This window comes from Notolepis coatsorum (assembly GCF_963971535.1).
Source record: "Notolepis coatsorum genome assembly, chromosome: 2".
In the NCBI taxonomy this organism is placed as follows: Eukaryota; Metazoa; Chordata; class Actinopteri; order Aulopiformes; family Paralepididae; genus Notolepis; species Notolepis coatsorum.
In genome coordinates this window covers 224,971,463-224,991,762 of record NC_140166.1, presented here as the reverse complement: position 1 = coordinate 224,991,762, position 20,300 = coordinate 224,971,463, and the positions used below count along the sequence as shown (strand labels likewise).

General features: G+C 42.1%; 1 protein-coding gene across 1 annotated transcript in view; it reads right to left on the bottom strand.

The window, feature by feature from the left end:
- Positions 1–1,075: 1,075 nt before the first annotated feature.
- Positions 1,076–20,300, bottom strand: part of LOC311224390 (uncharacterized protein) — a 40,680-nt gene continuing 21,455 nt past the window's right edge. The window contains exons 3-4 of the mRNA XM_084309357.1: positions 11,483–11,615; positions 1,076–3,503 (exon numbers count right to left, since the gene is read on the bottom strand). Coding sequence (XP_084165483.1) covers positions 2,398–3,503; positions 11,483–11,603 — 1,227 coding nt within the window. The 5' untranslated portion in view covers positions 11,604–11,615 and the 3' untranslated portion in view covers positions 1,076–2,397. The remainder of the gene's footprint in view (positions 3,504–11,482; positions 11,616–20,300) is intronic.

The following is a 20,300-nucleotide window of genomic DNA, read 5'->3' as shown; positions in this document are numbered from 1 at the left end:
ATAACAAAAGTCATTAGTGACAGCCCTAATTATGAGTGGAACTCTTCTAACACTGGCTACAGCTGTAGGGGTTCTTGTATTAAGCCCCAGACCTTCTGATTAGTTCAACAAACCCATAAACCGGTGGTTTGGCTGCTCAGCATACAGCGTCCTGTATGCTTAGCCTTCAGACCCCCATTCATATCATGAATCTGTCGAACACAAAGTATCTGATGCTCGCTCTGTCCTCCCTCGCAAGGTTGCTAGGCTTGGTGAGGGTTGCAGAGTCTATATTTTATTTAGCAAACAAACAATGATAATCATTAGATAATCATTTCATAGTCAGTTTATCCAGTGCATTTGAAATACCACACTTGACAGATGTTGTTAATCCTAGGATGTAAATAACCAAATGTCTGCTGGCAGGATACCTCCTTCTTTGAGTAATAAACTACAAAATTCCTTCCCTTTCACTCTCGCTTAGAGCAAAAATAGACATCTTTACACATATACCATGATAGACAAGTTGATACTTTTGTTTGAGGATTTAAAAAAGCCTGGAAATACTGAATGCAGTATTTATGTCATCTTTCTCCAGAAGAACAATAATAAACCTCTATGGTTTAAAAACCATCACAAAAATGAGCGGAGAGCCAAGCACAGCTCTTCAAATCTAAACAGACAAGATAGTGCTCGCCATCATAGGGAAAAGCTCACATTTAAAACATCCATATTCAAGTCCCAATACACCGCACAACTTTGAAATGGAGATAAAAGAGTCACAAAAGCAAGTGACCTATGGGTCAGCCTGACTCAAGCTCCTAAAGACAGAAGACTAACTTGAGTAACAAAGTCATATTTTACAAGACACTATACCTTCCCGTTTGTAGTTGGCTTACCAGCATATGAAGAGTGGCAGACGATATCAAAGGTTCATTAAAAGCCTGTCAATACCCCACTAATCCAATCCAGTTAAAAGTTTTAATAAAGAGAAGAAATGGTCCTTTTTAAAAAGTGAAGTTTTAATTCGAAAAAGAATACAGTGTGAAGAAGTCATAGAAAAGAATGCACAATTATTCCAACAAGTCTACAGGTATAGTTAAAGGTTTTCAAGGCAAAAAGGAGCAACCAAAAAAGACGTTTCTGTACTCGAGAACAGGGTTCTGCGTTAGTCATATCTTGATAAAAAGAAACACCTCTTTTTCATAATACAGTATATTTGTCAGCACCAATCAGCGTGCAGTGTTGGGATTACATACCCAGCCCCCGGTAGAAGTACTTTTATACTATAAGTACTTTACTTTCTAAACACAGGGGGAGGGCCGTGTGCACCCCCTACTCTGTGTGTGGGAGCACACACTGGGCCCACACGTTATACTTGGTTCAGGTATTGTTAGTTATAATCCTTTATAAAGTCAATCTCCTTTACTGTTAGCAATTCCATAAAACATCGTTCTTAAACATCATCCATGGTGTTATTTTTTTTAAACACATGTACAGCGTGGTTAGTCTGTATACAAAATGACCTTGGCTTCCTCTCTCGCTACAAGGAGGGAGGATGATGATGAAAATGCATCAGTGAGGAAGAGTTCTCTTCACCCTGAGAGGAATGCAGTACAGCAGGACATTTGACAGAGCATATATAGAGCAGTGGCAATCAATGGCCACAAAAAGTCTTTAAATGACACACAAGTTATAAATGTCAATAGCTGGTTTTCTTATCCCAATTATATATAAGAAAAAACCTTTTAGCCAGACGCTGGGTATACTTTTAACATCCTTTACTTAGCTGGAGAATGTAAGTTGACCCTTGAGGAGGAGGAAAAGACATCCTTATCAATCACTGTCTTTAGTGCATTCCGCACTTAAAAACAGAGGCACACTTGTTTTGTAATCAAGTTTAAAATACACACTAGATTAAACAGATATAGGTATACATTTGCAGCACCAGAATACATCTGTAAGGTCTTTAATACAGTCATCCCCATTATTCATGCATTCTAATGTAATCTTCTCTGCCTCTCTTCTTAGAGTCTTGGCTGGTCGTCCTGGCGGGTGTGTTGATCATCCCTGGATGGCAGATATCCAGGGTAGTACATCGGGCCACTGGGGTATGGCCTCATCTCGTATTCCTGTTGTCGCTCGACATGCTGGGCGGCAGGACGAGGGGGGGCGTGGAGCCATAGGGATAGCTGTAGGGGGCCTGATGACCAGGGGGGGAAGAGTGAGAGCCACGTGAAGTGTAGTCACTTTGATGAAAGGCCTGCTGGGGTGGGTGGTGGCGATGCGTTGGACGAAACCTCTCGTTGAAACTCCCTCTGGGTTTTCCTCACTCCCGGTTCTGCTGGTAGGGCATTGACGTCCGAGAGGTCACCACTATTTGGTCACGCTGTCTGTGACCTTTGACAGTTCTCTCGTCTAAGAATGTGCAGGTGAATTGACAGGTTTGACATTTCCCTGAATCTTCTCTCCCAAGTGTATTTTCTCATGTTTTCTGAAATATGCTAATCTACTGAATCTCTTATCACACAAACCACAATGATGTGGCTTCTCTCCTGTGTGAATTCTCTGGTGTGATTTCAGATTAGACAAATTACTAAAGCTCTTCTCACACTGGTCACATGAGTAGGGCTTTTCTCCTGTGTGAATTCTCTGGTGTGTTTTCAGACTAGACAAATGATTAAAGCTCTTCTCACACTGGTCACAAAAGTAGGGCTTCCATTCTGTGTGAATTCTCTGGTGTGATTTCAGATTACTCAGTTGACTAAAGCTCTTCTCACACTGGTCACAGGAGTAGGGCTTTTCTCCAGTGTGAATTCTCTTGTGTGATTTCAGACTATGCAGATGACTAAAGCTCTTTCCACACTGGTCACAGGAGTAGGGCTTCTCTCCTGTGTGAATTCTCTGGTGTGATTTCAGACAATGCAGATGACTAAAGCCCTTTCCACACTGGTCACAGGAGTAGGGCTTCTCTCCTGTGTGAATTCTCTGGTGTTTATCAAGATTGCCCTTTGAAATAGAGCTTTTTCCACACTGGTCACAGGAGTAGGGCTTCTCTCCTGTGTGAATTCTCTGGTGTGATTTCAGACTATGCAGATGACTAAAGCCCTTTCCACACTGGTCACAGGAGTAAGGCTTCTCTCCTGTGTGAATTATCTGGTGTGATTTCAGACTATGCAGATGACTAAAGCTCTTTCCACACTGGTCACAGGAGTAGGGCTTTTCTCCTGTGTGAATTCTCTGGTGTGATTTCAGACTATGCAGATGACTAAAGCCCTTTCCACACTGGTCACAGGAGTAGGGCTTCTCTCCTGTGTGAATTCTCTGGTGTGATTTCAGATTAAGCAGTTGACTGAAGCTCTTCTCACACTGGTCACAGGAGTAGAGCTTCTCTCCTATGTGAATGCGTTGGTGTTTATTGAGATTGCTCTTTGAACTGAAGCTTTTTCCACACTGGTCACAGCAGAGACCTTTTCTTCCATCCAAGCCGCTTGGTTTCTTCCCAGGCCTGACAGGACAGCTCTCTGGATGGAGAAGAGTGTCAAGAGGAAGGAGAGATGGTGATTTTATTCAGCTTTAATTTCCATGTAAGAGGTTTATAATGGTACGTAGCTGGGTTTTATAGTTTAACCTCTTAAGCCAGACGGGTCCGATACCGGTCCCAAAATGACATAACGTCAAAAATCAATCTCTAGACTGTATGACATAATGTTGCGTTTTTAGTTTTTAGTACACTTGATCTCAAGAAGGTGCTGAATGAGCACCTGGATTTTTGACGTCTGGTCAATGTTAGCATGGTCTTATTCACCTTCAAAGTGAATTACATTTCTTTATAAAATAATGTATATTCTCCTTTGGTTCATTACAATTTACTCAAGCATAGTAACAGACACAATATTTCTGACACTAGGAATACATTCCCTGAGGTCCATAGATGTCCCTTGATACCAATAACATGCAAATGGTCCTTGTAGAAGTAGAGCAATCTTCCTTTTAGGCAAATTTAGAGTCTGGCTTAACCTCTTCCACCCGGAGCCTATTTTTCTGAAAATCCGCCTAAAATGGATAAGTAAATGGAATATTGCTCCACTTCTACATTTTCATATTCTTGGTATCTACGGACATCTATGGACCTCAGTGAATGTATTCCCAGTGTCAGAAATATTGTGTCTATTACTAGCCTTGCTTAAATTGTGATGAAACAAAGAAGAATATGAATTATGATTTTTCTTTCCATCTTTGACAGTGAATAACACCATGCTAATAATGACCAAACATTAAAAACTGCCACTGATCTCGTTCAGTACCTTCTAAGGAAATGAATAAAGAGAAGATGATTAAACAGAAGGTTCTGTAGATACAGTACTGAATTCTCCCATCCGGACCAATGCAATTTGAAATATTATTACCTGGAAAGTGATTTTGATTGGCAAGAAGCCTGGGCAAATGTTCGACTCACATCAAGGAACCCGGACGATCAACAAATCAATCTTAACTATATTCACAGGACACACTTGACTCCTATAAGACTGAAAAAAATGGGTCTTATACAAGACTCCAAATGCTCCTTATGTACAAATGGGGACGAGGGGACATTTATGCACATGTACTGGGACTGCCCACCAGTTAAGATATTCTGGAAAGAGGTGACCCAGCAATTATAAAAACTCTTAACTTGGATTATACCTGTACACCCCTCTGTATTACTGCTGAATGATGTTTTTGAGTGTGCAGTACATCCACAGCTAAAGAGGTTTTATCGGGTATCACAGTGGCTAAAAAGCTGATAGCATCACGATGGTTCCAACCGGAAAAAATGTGCCGAAAGGTCTGGATTATTACATATCTCGATGTGATCCATCAAGAAATATCTACAGCAAGAATTTTGGGTCTCAATGAATCCAAAATGACATTGTGGTTAGAAGTGGTGGAGAAAATAAAAGCTAGCATATAATGGTAGTGTCTGGTTAGGAGCGAGGGATAATGGATGGATTATCCAATGGGGGGTCAGAGAGGGGGGGGGTACGAGGTAGAGCATATGTGTGTAGGGTATTAGATAGCAGGTATTGGGGGTATATCCTGTATAAGACAATTAACTAAAATGTGATTTCATTGGATGTGCACTGTCAACTAATGCTTGTATATCTTATCGTGTGTTGTCATGTTTGTTTATGTGTTTGTTTAAAAAATTATAAAAAAATAAAATACAAAAAAGAATAGCAGGCTTATAAATTACCTTATTATAGCCAATTCGCACATTTATATATCAGGGATGTGATTGCGCCTTAACACTTTCCGTGCCAGCAGTGCCGTGCCTAGGTACCCTGTTGCGTGCCAGCGCTCTATTCAATGACTGAGCGATCATATTTGTGAACGCATAAACGACATCTTAAATTATGTGTCTAATACGCCCGTCGCTTATCAATGACTTGTTTGCAGTCAACATTGTCGAAACGGATTTCCTTTATTTGTATCGGTTCATTTCTGTTTTATACCATTTTGAAAAATGCTCGTTTTTTGAAAGTTTCAGAAAAAAAAAAGATTCCACATGAATCGCCCTTTACTGGAATACACAAAACACGTTGTCATTTTTCTGTCCATTTATGAATCGTTTTCAAATAAACGCTAGATTATCGATAGTATGTATACTTATGCACGCTATAGAAGCGGGCTGAAAAATCGATTATCTTATTTCCTGATCGCACACACACACACGTTGATATATCTGTGAAAATAGCTCTGATTATCCCAAGACTGGTAAAATAGATTCCTTACCTCAGATCAGATGTTCTCCAAAAAGATTATTCCAATTCCTGATCGCCATTCCAAATATCGATCGCGTTTATTGATCCAACGCTGGGTGGTCGAAACACATATTCTCCGCTGTTCTGATGGTGGGCGATGATGACTGCAGTAGGCTCGGATTACATGCCTGACAAGTAAAATTTGGAAGCCAGACTTTTTTTTCTCCATGCGTTTTTATTGACTCCATTCCAATGAGTGCAATACCATCCGGAGAGACGATAGGGGGCGGTATTTTCCCTGTTCGAGCTCAAAGCCAGTCCCAGTGGTAACGTGAGGCTAGATTGATGAAATATGAATGGAAATCGCTAATAAGAAAAATAACGACTTCTAAGTGTTAAGAAAAAAACCTGAACATTTTCAAAACCAATCTTCTTTCTTGGGACCAAGTAAAGTTTCGTCGATATTCCAATGTAGTTTCCCCCACCCCGCCTACCCAAGCCCCCCCCCCCACCTCACCTCAATGTACAGTTTCTACGTCAAATGTTATACTCTCTTTTTTTAGACGTTTTTTGTATCACAAACAGTACTGTATTTGTAAATCTAGTATGTCATAAACGTATAGATGTAGCAGTATTGTCTATCTGTATGTCATATATGTTATGATGAATTGAAAATGGGGGACCCTGATGTAAACAAGACGAAAGTCTCTCTGGTCTGCATCCCCTTAACACTTGAGTGCCACGGACACTATATATATCGTTATTTCATGCCGCCCGTTGAATGCCATGCTATTAGCTAAATAGCGTTTTTTTTATTAGCGATTTGAATTCATATTTCATCAATCGAGTAGGGATGCCCCGATCACGTTTTTTGCCACCGATACAGATCACCGATCGTCGTGAGCCATATCGGCCGATACCGATCGTTTTTGATTAAAAAGAAATTTAAAATTATTTTATATAATTTTTTTATTTTTTTTTTTTAATAAAATATATATATTATATAATTAGACTTGTACTTGTATTATCTGCGAGACATCGCCACCACGCAACAAGTCAAAATGCTCGCTATCTGCAAACAGCTCCACTGTCTGTGTGTACTCTAGTAGCCTAGCTCCAAAAAGGATTCTCCGGCGCTGCAGCGGGACCCTATTGGTAACGTTATGCTTTGGTCATTTCACATTCAGCAAGCCCTCAGCTCGAATACGCATTCAATCAATGTTATAAGACATTGATATCAGGAGCTATCTGTAGCTACTGCTAGCCGGCTAGATGACGTTAAGACAACTATTTAGTTCAATCGGACATTTCGTTTTGAACCGTGAACTAACGTCAGCTAACGCAAGCTAACGCAAGCTAACGGAGATATCAACATGGGCTACTAGACTTCCTGGGGCATTTGTTGATATCCGGAGCCATCAGTAGCTAGCCGGCTAAATACAGTTAGACAATGCCTACTAAAAGTGAATAGTTGACTGGGTAATTTTGTTTAAACAGTAACGATAGCTAGGTAGCTAACGTTAGCTCAGGTCGAATGCACTATCTAGACTCAGCAGAGGAGGTCCGCCTCCTCTGTGTTTACAAACTCTACACGGGTACGGGCGGGGCTAGGGAGGAGGAGCAGTTTGCAGGTCCTGTGCGTCTGAGACAAGCGAGTGAGATATCCACTTGATCAGTTTCCGCGATCGGCGAATATGACTAATTATCGGAATTCCCCGATCGCATATTTATACTGATTATCGGCCGATAACGATCGGTGGCCGATCGATCGGGGCATCCCTACAATCGAGCCTCACGCTAGTGCTCCAAGCACTCTGAGCTCCATTGGGAAAATACCGCGCCCTATCGTCTATCCCTGTGTAACTGCACCCCATTGTATTAGACTCCTGGGGGGGGGGGGGCAGCTTCCTCATTCTACTTTTCCGGCGAGGCATCTGAATAATACCGAAGTGATTGCGAGACGGAAAACAACGTGGAATACATATTTACAGTACCCAATAATCAATCAATAAACGCGATCGATATTTGGAATGGCGATCAGGAATTGGAATAATCTTTTTGGAGAACAGCTGATGTGAGGTAAGGAATCTATTTGACCAGCATTAGGGTAATCAGAGCCGTTTTCACAGAGATATCAGCGTGTCCCGTATGTGTGCGATCAGGAAATGAGAATATATTTCTCAGCCCGCTTCTATAGCGTGCATAAGTACTCTGATGTCACGAGACCGCCGCCATCTTGGTATGAGGGTAACAAACTGATTTCTACCATCAAATGCATGCGTTGAGCTCCGTTTTTATTACATGTTTTATCACATTCTTGTTCATTTCATAACATTTTCATACGATTTGTTTTGAAAATATTGAGGCCAACATGGCATTTCACTATTTCGAAAGCCTTTCTGGTGATTCTAAGGCGAGATATGAGTCAAAGAAGCTCGCCCTGATTGACTTGACATCATGTCCATACAAAACACCTGTGCTCGAATACCCAAATTGAAGCTGCTGTGTTACGTTTTGTACTAATAACAAACACAGAAATCCAAATCGCAAGTTTTATATAATACCAGCTGATGCATCACGGAGGAAAAAGTGGCTGGCGGCTAACGTTCGGCTAACTCCCTCTGGTGTTGTGGTCGTGGTAGCTACATGCTAAGCTAACGTTAATTACATCATATCGAACCGATAGGAGCTTATTTTATCTAATCTTACATGGTGGTACCACGTGTGCCACTACCCGATCAAACATCCACGTAAGATTAGATAAGATAAGCTCCTATCGGTTCGATATGATATAATTAACGTTAGCTCAGCATGTAGCTATTTCTCTAGGTTAACGTAGCTAACGTTAGCTGCCAGCCACTTTTTCCTCCGTGATGGTATAAAACTTGCGATTTGGATTTCTGTTTTTGTCATTAGTACAACGCGTAACACGGCAGCTCTTTGGCATTGTGAAGGACTGAAGAAAATTCCGCTTGATTGTCTTTAATTTGCCGCTTTAACGATCCGTTTCTCCACTAAATGAAGCGTACACAATGTACCAGGCAGGACAGTTTCCCCCCACGCTGCAGTTGCGTAGCAACAACAGACAGGAAGTTGATTTCGAGACAGGCCATGTGAGCGGATCGGAGCGTGAGCGGCGCGGGGAGCGGAGCGGGCGGTTTTGACGTGAGCGAGGAGTGGGTTTTAAAATGGGTCGGCGCGACGTCCGGAGCGAGAGTTCTCCTCCGCTCCAATCCACTCCGGGACGCTCACACAGTGGTTTAACACTGATGTAATAATATACATGTAGTACAATGCCAAAGCAACAGATGGCGATGTACAAACATGAAGGCCATTTTCAACCAATGAGAATTGAGAAGGGTGAACCTGTTCAGGCTTCACTCCTCCTCCTTCACTCACTCCTGTTAGAAAAGTATCGACGCCATTGTTGTTGTCATTAGCTTACATGCTAACGTTAATGGCAGCGACCATAGCATTGTGGCTTGGCTAACTATCATCGCTTAATAGAACTAGTGAATGGATAAACAACGTTATTTAACATTGCAGAATGGGTACAATTACAATGCTGCTCAATACAAACAATTGTTAAGGGGCCCAGGGGGTGTAGACTGTTGTAGTTTGAGCTAATTTACACCATGCTCCAAAAAAAATTAAAAAAAGCCGAGCGATCTGGCGCGGGGAGCGCTCGATTCAAGGTGAGCGGTGAGGGAGCGGAGAGCGACTTGGGGGCGGGGTCAACATGAGCGATTAGCGGAGCGGACCAAGCTTTAAAGAGCGAAGAGCGGATTTCTCGGCCGCGCCGATCCGCTCACGTGGCCTGCTTCGAGAATAATCTAGCGTTTATTTGAAAGCCGAAAAATTACAATGTTTTTTGTGTATTCCAGAATATTCCAGTATGCCGTTTTTTGACGGAATCTTTCTATTTTCCTGAAACTTTCAAGAAAACTGCGGCTTTTCGAAATGCTATAAAACGGAAATGAACCGATTAAAAAACAATCCGTTTCGACAATGTTGACTGCAAACAAGTCATTGATAAGCGACGGGCAGATTAGACACATAGCCATAATTTAATCCATAGATTATGCGTTCACAATGCTATCATTGAAGTGGGTGCTGGCATCCAACCACGTTTTACCATGTTAACAAGTGGCAATGAAAGTGTTAACCTGTTCCACCGTGGAATATTTTCTGAAAATCCGCCTAAAATATATACCTAGGTAAATGGAATATTGCTCCACTTCTACAATTCCATTTGCATATTCTTGGTATCTAGGGACATCTATGGACCTCAGGGAATGTATTCACAGTGTCAGAAATATTGTGTCTATTACTAGGATTGCTTAAATTGTGATGAAACAGAATATGAATTATGATTTTTCTTTGCATCTTTGACAGTGAACACCATGCTAATAATGACCAAACATTAAAAACTGCCACTGATCTCGTTCAGTACCTTCTTGAGATAATGTGTAGAAAAAAATCGAAGGAAATTAATAAAGGGAAGATGATTAAACAGAAGGTTCTGTAGATACAGTACTGAATTCTCCCATCCGGACCAATGCAATTTGAAATATTATTATAGAATATAGAATAGGAAGGTGGTCAGGTGGCGTAGCGGAGATTGCGCTCGTCACCAATGAGGTGCAGGTCACAGCTTATTTCGCAGGAGACATTTTTTTTGTTTTTTTTATTTAATTTTTTTTTCATACTATTCACATTTTCAGTTGACTTGATACAGTTTAATTTGGTTGCTGTACTGTAACTAGGGTATTAATTAACAAAGTAAAAAAAAATGCAGATATGTTACTTCCGGTTCCAGAACCGGTTCCTAATTAGAACCGGTTTTCGGTGCCAAACCCTATGTGTGACTGCGTCTGGGCTTGGCTTCTTTCTAAAAAGCCGGTGCCGCGGCTCAATATTGACCATGACACCCCCCCCCCTCCCAATGTTTTATTGCTTTTCTGCATGATTCACATGAGTCACTAATTTAGGTCAGAAAAACCGGAATTCCGTTTTAAACGGGAGAAATCACATCCCTGATATATACATATATTATCTTTCAAATGCCCGAGTTTAATTTGGATTTAGTATCACCAGGCATGCATAAGAACAGATAATGAAATCTACTGTAAATACAGTAGCTTTTTTATTTTGATTAGGGTGCAACCATTTTGAAACTAATTTCAGATCTAATTGTTGCTACATGCTAACAATAGGGAAGATAAACTAACTACGTTTCAATATTTGTCATAAACGTTACCTTTTGTGGTAGAATTATCCCGAATAATAGCAGTTATTGAAATAATTCATAAAGTACTATGAACCTTGAACCCAATCGAATTTTCCAGGAAGTGTAGTTTTGACAAATTTCAATGCAGAACCAGACCTGTGGAAGTCCGCTACAAAATGGCAGCAAAAAAAAACTACAATTCCCATTCCCCCGGTTTTACAAAACGGTCGCCTCTCACGAAATAACATTGACATTCCAAAGAGGAAAATCTATCTATATAACACTTTAACCTATTCCTAAAGTAACATATTGATGATAATATACATTCTAAATGCTGTTGTGATGTTTATACTTGAATACGTTTAAAATTAAAATAGCTAGTTTTATAGAACAGTCTGGAAATATTCATTTATGACCATTATGTCATTTACGGTCCGCTGACGGACCGCACAGGTGGAAGAGGTTAAGAGGTTAAAGTCAACACTTATAAAGTCATAATGTTTACAGATTAAAGTCAACATTTCCCTACTTGTTTCCATGCAGTCCAAACAGCTCTTCTCTTGGTCCAGCTGTGATGGTTTCATGCAGTCCACCAAACAGACAGACAGTTCTCTCAAACCAAGGTGTGAGCAGCTATGAAGGGTGGTCATATTCAGACCAATCTTGGGGGAAAGTAAGAAAAGAAATATCAGTACATTTTACATTCATCCTAACAAACAAAGGTCTAACTTTTCAGTTGAAATTCATCAGGAACACAGAAAGCCAAGCAAGAACCATCAGTCCTTAACCAGCTATACAGGTAGCTCTCTTTTCCTAGGCTAACAAATTGGAAAAGGAAAATCCTGACCGGAAGATTTTCATAAGAACAGAAAAACACATGGGTGTATATATAGACCAGGGGTCTCAAACTCAATTTACCTGGGGGCCACTGGAGGTAGAGTCTGGGTGAGGCTGAGCCGCATCAAATATTCCACACAAAAAGGGTTTCAAGTATTTAAATTTTTTTTATGGAAATGTATGGTTGAAACATGCAAACGTTCAAACGCACACACACTAATAAGCATTGGAGGCTTTTAACCAGGGCCAGACTGGGGAAATCATTCAGGCCAGGAAATATAGTGCGAAATATAGCCCTAGTCAGGCCACTTTTTAAGCGGGGGTCCCCCACCAGGAGATTTTGAGTTACTGCATTCTGGTGCACGAATTGTTTTATTTGTACCCTTTAAATGCCAGTGTTTGTGATGACATGACTAAAAAAAGAAAAGAAAAATCTCTTTTTGGGATTTTTATTTTTTGAAATCTGCAAAATAAAAATATCATCCAGCGGGCCGCAATTGGCCCGCGAGTTTGAGACCCCTGATATAGACAGAATGGCCTGACAGGACAGCTATCTGGAGGGAGATAGTGATGGAGAAGAGTGTCAGTGGAAGGAGAGAACGAGAATTGGTGATTTAGTTTCCATGTAAGAGGGTTACAGATTTAACTATGGTATTATAATAGGAGATTCTGGCCTTTCAAATGATGCCTCACTTGGCCCTATAAACCCATTTCTACTAGGGATGCCCCGATCGTTATCGGCCGATAATCAGTATAAATATGCGATCTGTGAATTCCAATAATGAGTCATATTCGCAGATCGCGGAAACCGATCAAGCAGAGATCTCACTCGCTGTCTGTCTCAGACACACAGGACCTGCAAACTGCCGCTGCTCCTCCTCCCTTGCCCCGCCCGCACCCGTGTACAGTTTGTAAACACAGAGGACTGAGAGGAGGCTCTGCTCGAGTCTATAGTGCATTCGACGTGAGCTAACGTTAGCTACCTAGCTATCGTTACTGTTTAAACAAAATTACCCAGTCAACTATTCACTTTTAGTAGGCATTGTCTAACCGGTATCTAGCCGGCTAGCTACTGATAGCTCCTGATATCAACAAATGCTCCAGCAAGTCTAGTAGTGCATGTTGATACCTCCGTTAGCTCACGTTAGCTAGCTCGCGTTAGCTCACTGTTCAAAACGAAATGTCCCATTGAACTAAATAGTTCACGGAGGCGTCGTCTTAACGTTATCTAGCGGGCTAGCAGTAGCTATAGATAGCTCCTGATATCAATGTCTTATAACATTGATTCGATGCGTATTCGAGCTGAGGGCTTGCTGAATGTGATTTATACCAATACTAGGGTCCAGCTGCAGCGCCGGAGGGTCCAGCTGTAGCGCCGGAGAATCCTGGCCGTAGCTGGAGGCTACTAGTACACACAGACAGTGGAGCTGTTTGCAGATAGCGAGCATTTTGACTTGTTGCGTGGTGGCAATGTCTCGCAGATAATACAAGTACAAGTCTAATTATATAATATATATTTTATAAAAAAATAAAATAAAATATTTATATAAAATATTTTTTTATTTTTTTTAATCAAATTTTCGGTATCAGATCGGTATCGGCCGATATGGCTCACGACGATCGGTATCAAAAAATGTGATCGGGGCATCCCTAATTTCTACATATTGCATGTGTCCGGATGGCAAAATTCTGTACTGCATCTAGAAAAGCCCCTGTAAATGATCTGCCCATTGTTCATTTGTTTAGATATTGACTATACTTGATCTTAAGAAGTAGCTGAATGGGCTCAGTGGCATCTTTTAGCTTTTAGTCATTGTCATATTCACAGTCAAAGATGGAAAAAAACCTAATAATTCATATTCTCCTTTGGTTCATTACAATTGACTTGGGCCGTCATGATTCATCGACCATGTCGACTATGAAATTTCATTGACTTGTATGCCTTTTGTGGTGGAAATGGCAGACGTTAAAAGTCATAGCATTCGCAACGTGTAATCCAACTAGTGCGTAATCTAAACCACTATTCGTGATTCTGCCTAGAGCCAGGACTGGACAGTGCGTGTTCGCTCGCATTTGATGTTTCACGTCAACTCCAGCTGGAAGGGAGGGGCCGAGTCCGATACCCCCCCACCTTCAATTTTAAAAGCTATGACAGCCTGTGACAACTCCTCTTGCGAGTCGCGCTGTTTCTATGTAAACTCTGTGAGCAACGGTTTTAATTAGTGATGCACGATATATCGGCCGCCGATATAATATCGGCCGATATGGCCGTTTTTTTACACATCGGTATCGGTCCGATATCAAGACAGGGTCGATATGGGCCGATATTATTATTATTATTTTTTTATATACATGTTTTGGCCTTAAATCGTTTAAAAAATATCAGTCATTTCTGAAAATAAGTTACAAAAGTAAAAAAAATAATTGCGTTTTGGAAAATAGCTCTTTATTTGATTATCATAAAAAAGTGTTTTCTATACAGAGATATCGACATCGGTAAATATCGGTATCGGCCAAAACAGCAATATTAATATCGGTTATCGGTATCGGCCACAATTTTCACATCGGTGCATCACTAGTTTTAATAAATGTGTCTAACATGCTTTACATCCTCGCCATTCCATTCATGTATGCCCACGTCGCGGTAAAACCTAAACTAAAGTTAGCTGCTAACTAAGCTAAATAGCTCACAGACACAGGAGAAATTAGTTTTGTGGAGTTCCAATAGTGAGGAATGGGGGGGGGGGGGGGCGGGGGGCTGAGCCCGTCTCTCTCTCTTTATGTTCAATGAAGTAGCCAAACGTTACACTATAAAAACTAACTGGATAGTTAAATTATATAATAAATAATAAATATTGTAAAATCCTTAAGTCTGCTATAAGCTATTCTCCCTCTCTTGTGTGTGTGCGTGTATAAATTTACTATAGGCTACTCTTTTTGACATTGATTAGGCCAATTAGCTTTAACAAGCATGATTCCTGAGCCTATTTTATTCAAAAGGAAGATATTGATTTAAATAAGTACATGGCCTATATATATAAAAAATACATGCAATTAGGGATGCCCCGATCATGTTTTTTGCCACCGATACCGATAGTCTTTGAGCCATATCGACCGATACAGATCGTTTTTGGTTCTCTTATAGCAGCTGGCAGCATTATACTGTAGGTCTAACACAGGCATTCTCAAAGTCCAGACTCCGGTCCAGACCGAACCACAACTGTCTCTGGACTCTGAGCAAATGATACTTTTATTGATAATGATATGTATTATCTGTATTATCTGCGAGACAACGCAACAAGTAAAAATTCTCCGCTATCAATAATGCAAGCAGCATCTTTGCATGTAAGACTCCACTGTGTGTGTGCGTCTGTCTACTCTGCTTTGGTCCAATCACATTCCCCCACCCAGTCTGCGAATCAGAGGCAGAGTAGGGCGGGTCTTCACGGAATGCTTGTCGTCTCTTCAGCGAGCTGGGAGTGTACCGGGGCTTGCTCAATGTGAGAGTGGTCCGTGTCGTCCAGCCCTATGAATTTCATGACTTTTCTTGTGATCGCCTTAGCCTTCCTACCAGGGCTCGAGACTTAACAACTATAAGGGCCAACTTGACTTAACAAAAACAATAAAACTATAAGCCCTTGAGGAGGCTGTTACCGGCTAAAAACCTATAGTTGACGCGTCTGTGGCCGCTGTTGTATACCGTCTGGTGAAAGGAATGAATGTCCACAAGGTCCGTTCCACTAGTACCCCAAATGGGTTTATTTACCACATAATTAACGTATGCACCAATTGCATGTGATACAAAGCAAATGCCAACGATACCTTCAAAAGAACAAACAAACACTATACACTACAAACAAAACGATAACAAAACAACGTGCCGTGTCGACGTGACGACCAAAAACTGTTTAGCCCTGCCGGTAACCAAACGCACCTGGCTGTCATCAGTCCCGTTATTCATTAAGTAGCTGAGTATGTCACCTACTGGTGAGCCAAGTCAAGTCAGTTTTATTTGTATAGCACATTTCCAGGCAGCGGCAGCTGACACCAAAGTGCTTCACAAGCAAGTTGATAAAAACAAATTAGTGTGAGGCAAGGTATAAGATTAAAAGAATGTTTCATAGCAAAGCAATGAAAGCAACAAAAACAAACAGTATGGTGCAAGATATAGGATTAAAAACATAATAAAGCAATGAAAGTAATAAAAACTGGTAGGACACAGTAAAACAAAGAGGATAGAAGGGCTAAGTGAAGATAGTGGTGGTTAAGTAGGGGGGAAGGCCAAGGAGAACGGGTAGGTTTTCAAGAGTGATTTAAAAGCCTGGGCAGTCCGTACGCTGAGGGGGAGGCTGTTCCACAGTCTAGGCGCTGTGGGCACTGATGCCACAAACTCAATTTGGCAGGCTGCAGGCACACTGTATATAGGCAGAACAACATAAATCCATAAATCCAAACGAATGCATAAAATATAACATATGGCACTACAACCATGTAAATTGGCTCTTACACCCCGGCCTCTAATTGTTTAATGTCATAACATATAACAATTATAACATAAAATGAAAAACAAAAAGAGCCAAAGTGTGCCATATAACCACAAAACAAATCAAATATTTGAGACTATTGCCTTGTGCATAACAAACTTAGGACCAAGCCCGGTCAATGGTCATTCCAAGATCAATGTCTTGGCCTTTAAGCACCGAGCACCCCAAGCCGTTCTCGTCTGGGAAGGCCTCTAAAAACTCTGCCGAGGAGCTGCAGAGTTGAAAATGTCAATAAAATCTCCCGCCATCTTGTCCATTAGCGCTCAATGTCATTGGGAATGTTTTCATCCCAGCTGCACACTCTTCTCCACAGTTTGAGCAGCATGGACTTGGCAGGAAGTGTAACTGGGCCAAGAAAACTCAAGGGATGGCACACCGAAATCTGGTTGTTCAGTGAAATTCCCAGGTTGCTCAGTGTCTCTTCCAATCTGCTCACGGAAATCATATTGACAGTGGCCACTGAAATCCCATTTTCAGGACCATTATTTTCTTGCAGGGGGCCGTTGACCACCCAGCCCAGAACAGTTCTCATAGCATACGGACCATTTCCATGGCCGTTGATCACCTCCCAAGGTTCCAATAATCTGGGAGCATTGGTACCAATCAATAGATCAACATTTGCCTTTATGCTGGGAATTTGGACATGGGACAGGTAAGGCCACTTCAGCAAATCTTCCTGTGATACAACATTGTCACTTGTCACAGGCATTTTCCTTTGTGAAAGGACTTCTGGGAGGCTATAGAAAGTGTACCCATTGAGACCAGAGACCTCCAAACCTTTCAGTGAGGTACTTGATACCACCTGCTCCTGGCTCAAAGTGCGCAGAAGGAAGTTAGTCTGTGGTCCAGTCACATCCAATGCACTCATTAAATGTTCAGAACAAAATGTTGCAGAACTGCCAGAGGCGTATGTTTGCAGTATCTTTCCATTTGTGGACTTGACTTGGACTGGCAGAATGGACAGCTTACAATTTCCTCCGCCGGCCCCAGTAAGACCACACGTCTGCGTGGCTATAGTGACACTTGACTTGACAGCTGAAGTGACACTTGCAGATGAATTAGGCTGCTGGTATGTGCTGAGGTAAGGCCTGTCAATGTGAAGCATGGTTGGATGTTTTTTCTCAAACCTTGCAGGTTAGGCGCTTGTCGCAATCAGCACTCATGTGACCGGAACACAAACATCCGAAACAAATCCTATTTTGCTTTATGAAGATAATTTTATCGTTGTGGTTCTTGCCTTTCAGCCGCGGGCACTCTGACAGAGAGTGATCCTGAAAGCAGCATACACAAGACTCAGATTTCTCCATTTCAAAATCCTGCCCCCTATGGACAGAGCCTGAATTGGCTTTGAAATCATGTCCCCTATGGACAGAGCCCGAGTATGCTCTGCTATCCTGTCCTCTATGGACAGAGCCTGAATTGGCTTTGGAATCATGTCCCCTATGGACAGAGCCTGAATATGCTCCGCTATCCTGTCCCCTATGGACAGAGCCTGAGTCTGGGTTAAAATCATGTCCCCTATGGACAGAGCCTGAGTTTGGCTCCTTGGAGTCCAGACGTGTGACAGTTGTAGCAAAGCTGTTGCCTTCAGCTCTGCCAAACTTGAACTGAGGCTGGAACTTGCTCATGTTGCTCAATCCATCCTTTATGGTTGGTTGATCCTGGATGTCACCGAAAAGTGAGTCAGAAAGGATCCTGACCCGACGTTCCACGAATGTGACAAGATCATTAAAAACAGCTCTATAATGTTGTCGCTCAAGTAGCTCATAAGCTGTTGTCCTCCATCTTTCCCTAAATCGGTAGGGCAGCTTGGTTATAATCATGCGCATGTTGGTAGGCATGTCAAGCTCCTGCATGTGTTGCATCTCTGTCATCACGTTGCAACAGTTGCGCAGGAACAGAGAATAGTCCTGTAGTGCCTTTACATCTTCAGCCTTAACTGCGGGCCAGGCCAATGCCTTTTCGATGTATGACGTAGCGATCTTAAATTCATTCCCAAAATGTTCTTTCAGGAGACCTTTGGCCATGTCATAACCACGGTCTGGCATCATGTGCTGACAACTCCTTACCAGCTCACATGGTTGTCCTTTTGTGAACTGTTCCAAAAAATATAAACAATCTGCTTTGTTGGCCTTTGCTTCAATATTATGCTCAAAGGATCTTATGAAGCTCCTGTAGTGAAGCGGGTCACCATCAAAGGCAGGGATGTCTCTGGATGGTAGAGACATTGTGAGCTGTTGTTGCACAAGAGCATTAGTGATTTCATTCTGCCGTTGCAGGACTGTACTCAAGTCTCCTTGAAGTGGTATTTGACAAGGTTGATACAGTTGTGGTTGCGCAGCAGCTCCACCTTGTGGTGGCATTTGAAAAGGTTTATACAATTGTGGTTGGACAGCAGCTCTACTTTGTGGTGGCATGTGAAAGAGGGGTGGTTGTGCAGCAGCTCCACCTTGTGATGACATGTGAAAGAGGGGTGGTTGTGCAGCAGCTCCACCTTGTGATGGCATGTGAAAGAGGGGTGGTTGTGCAGCAGCTCCACCTTGTGGTGGCATGTGAAAGAGGGGTGGTTGTGCAGCAGTTCCGCCTTGTGATGACATTTGAAAGAGGGGTGGTTGTGCAGCAGCTCCACTTTGTGGTGGCATGTGAAAGAGGGGTGGTTGTGCAGCAGCTCCACCTTGTGGTGGCATGTGAAAGAGGGGTGGTTGTGCAGCAGTTCCACCTTGTGATGGCATGTGAAAGAGGTGAGGTTTAACCTTTGGCTTGACAACAGGCTCTGGCATAGGAATGTTGAATTGCTGTGCTGTTGGATTTAGCACAGTGTAGCTTGAATGAGGAGGTCCAGTGTGATTTCCCACATGCCTTTGGCTAGAGGTTCGTGACAGTCTCCCTGACTCTGACATAGTACTCAGAACAGCCAATTGAGCAGCGGATGCAGCCAACTCAGCCTCCATTTCAAGTTGCTGCTTTTTCCTCCTTAACACTTGCTCTTGCTCCTCATTATTCCTCCTTAACTCTTCCTCTTGATCCTCCAGAGCTCGTCTCTCCTTCAAGTACGCTGCTTTCACCAGCAGTGATGCTCTTTTAGCCTCTGCTATGAGGCGTTCAGAGCCGGCACTGCTACCACTCTTTCTGCTGCCTTGTGAGCGTCCAAAGGAGATATTTGAAATACTGTAATTTGGTTTCACATCATCAACCACTGGTTGCATGTTGTCTAGGCGCACGTCCTCTGTGGGTGCACTGACAGTGTTCACCTCCTTTGTGTGTACATCCTCTGTGAGCACATCCTCTGTGTCTACACAGACAGTGTGCACCTCCTCTGTGTGCACAGGTTCTGAGTGCACTTCACCCTGGCTACTTGTAATTGCCATATTTTGTGCCAGCCAACTCTCAACATGCACGTGGAAGCTTTCCAACGTGTTTATTCTTGACCCAAACCAGGCAGTTTGTAATGCACTTTCATCCGGGGACATAGTTGATGTATTCATAAATTCAATTTGTACAATTTTGGCTGTCTCACACAGCCTTACATATTCACACAATACACTTTGTACCCCTTTTACATCAGTATTGTGCATAAATATCTCCATCATTTGCAAACATTTTTTTGCCTTATTTAAATTATCTGACCTTTTATTTTCCAATTTTCCCAATTTTTCCATTACAGCCTTCTAGGTCAGTTTAATTTCCCTTTTTTCCATTGTGACAGTTTCCACAGCCGCCTCTGCACCGACGAGTTGATCCTTATTAATGCTTTGATTGTCATCAGCAACGCTCATGTTGACAATCAGCAGTGAAATGTTTGAAGCAGTAACGTTATGCGCGGCGCGCACGAAGGATTCAAAAAGTCAACGATAGTTGTGCGTGGCGCGCATAAAGGATTCAACGCCAACGGTGGCGCGCACAAAGGAATCAAAGTTAACGGTAGACTGGAACGCGCAGTCTATTTTCAGCTACCAATGCATTGGA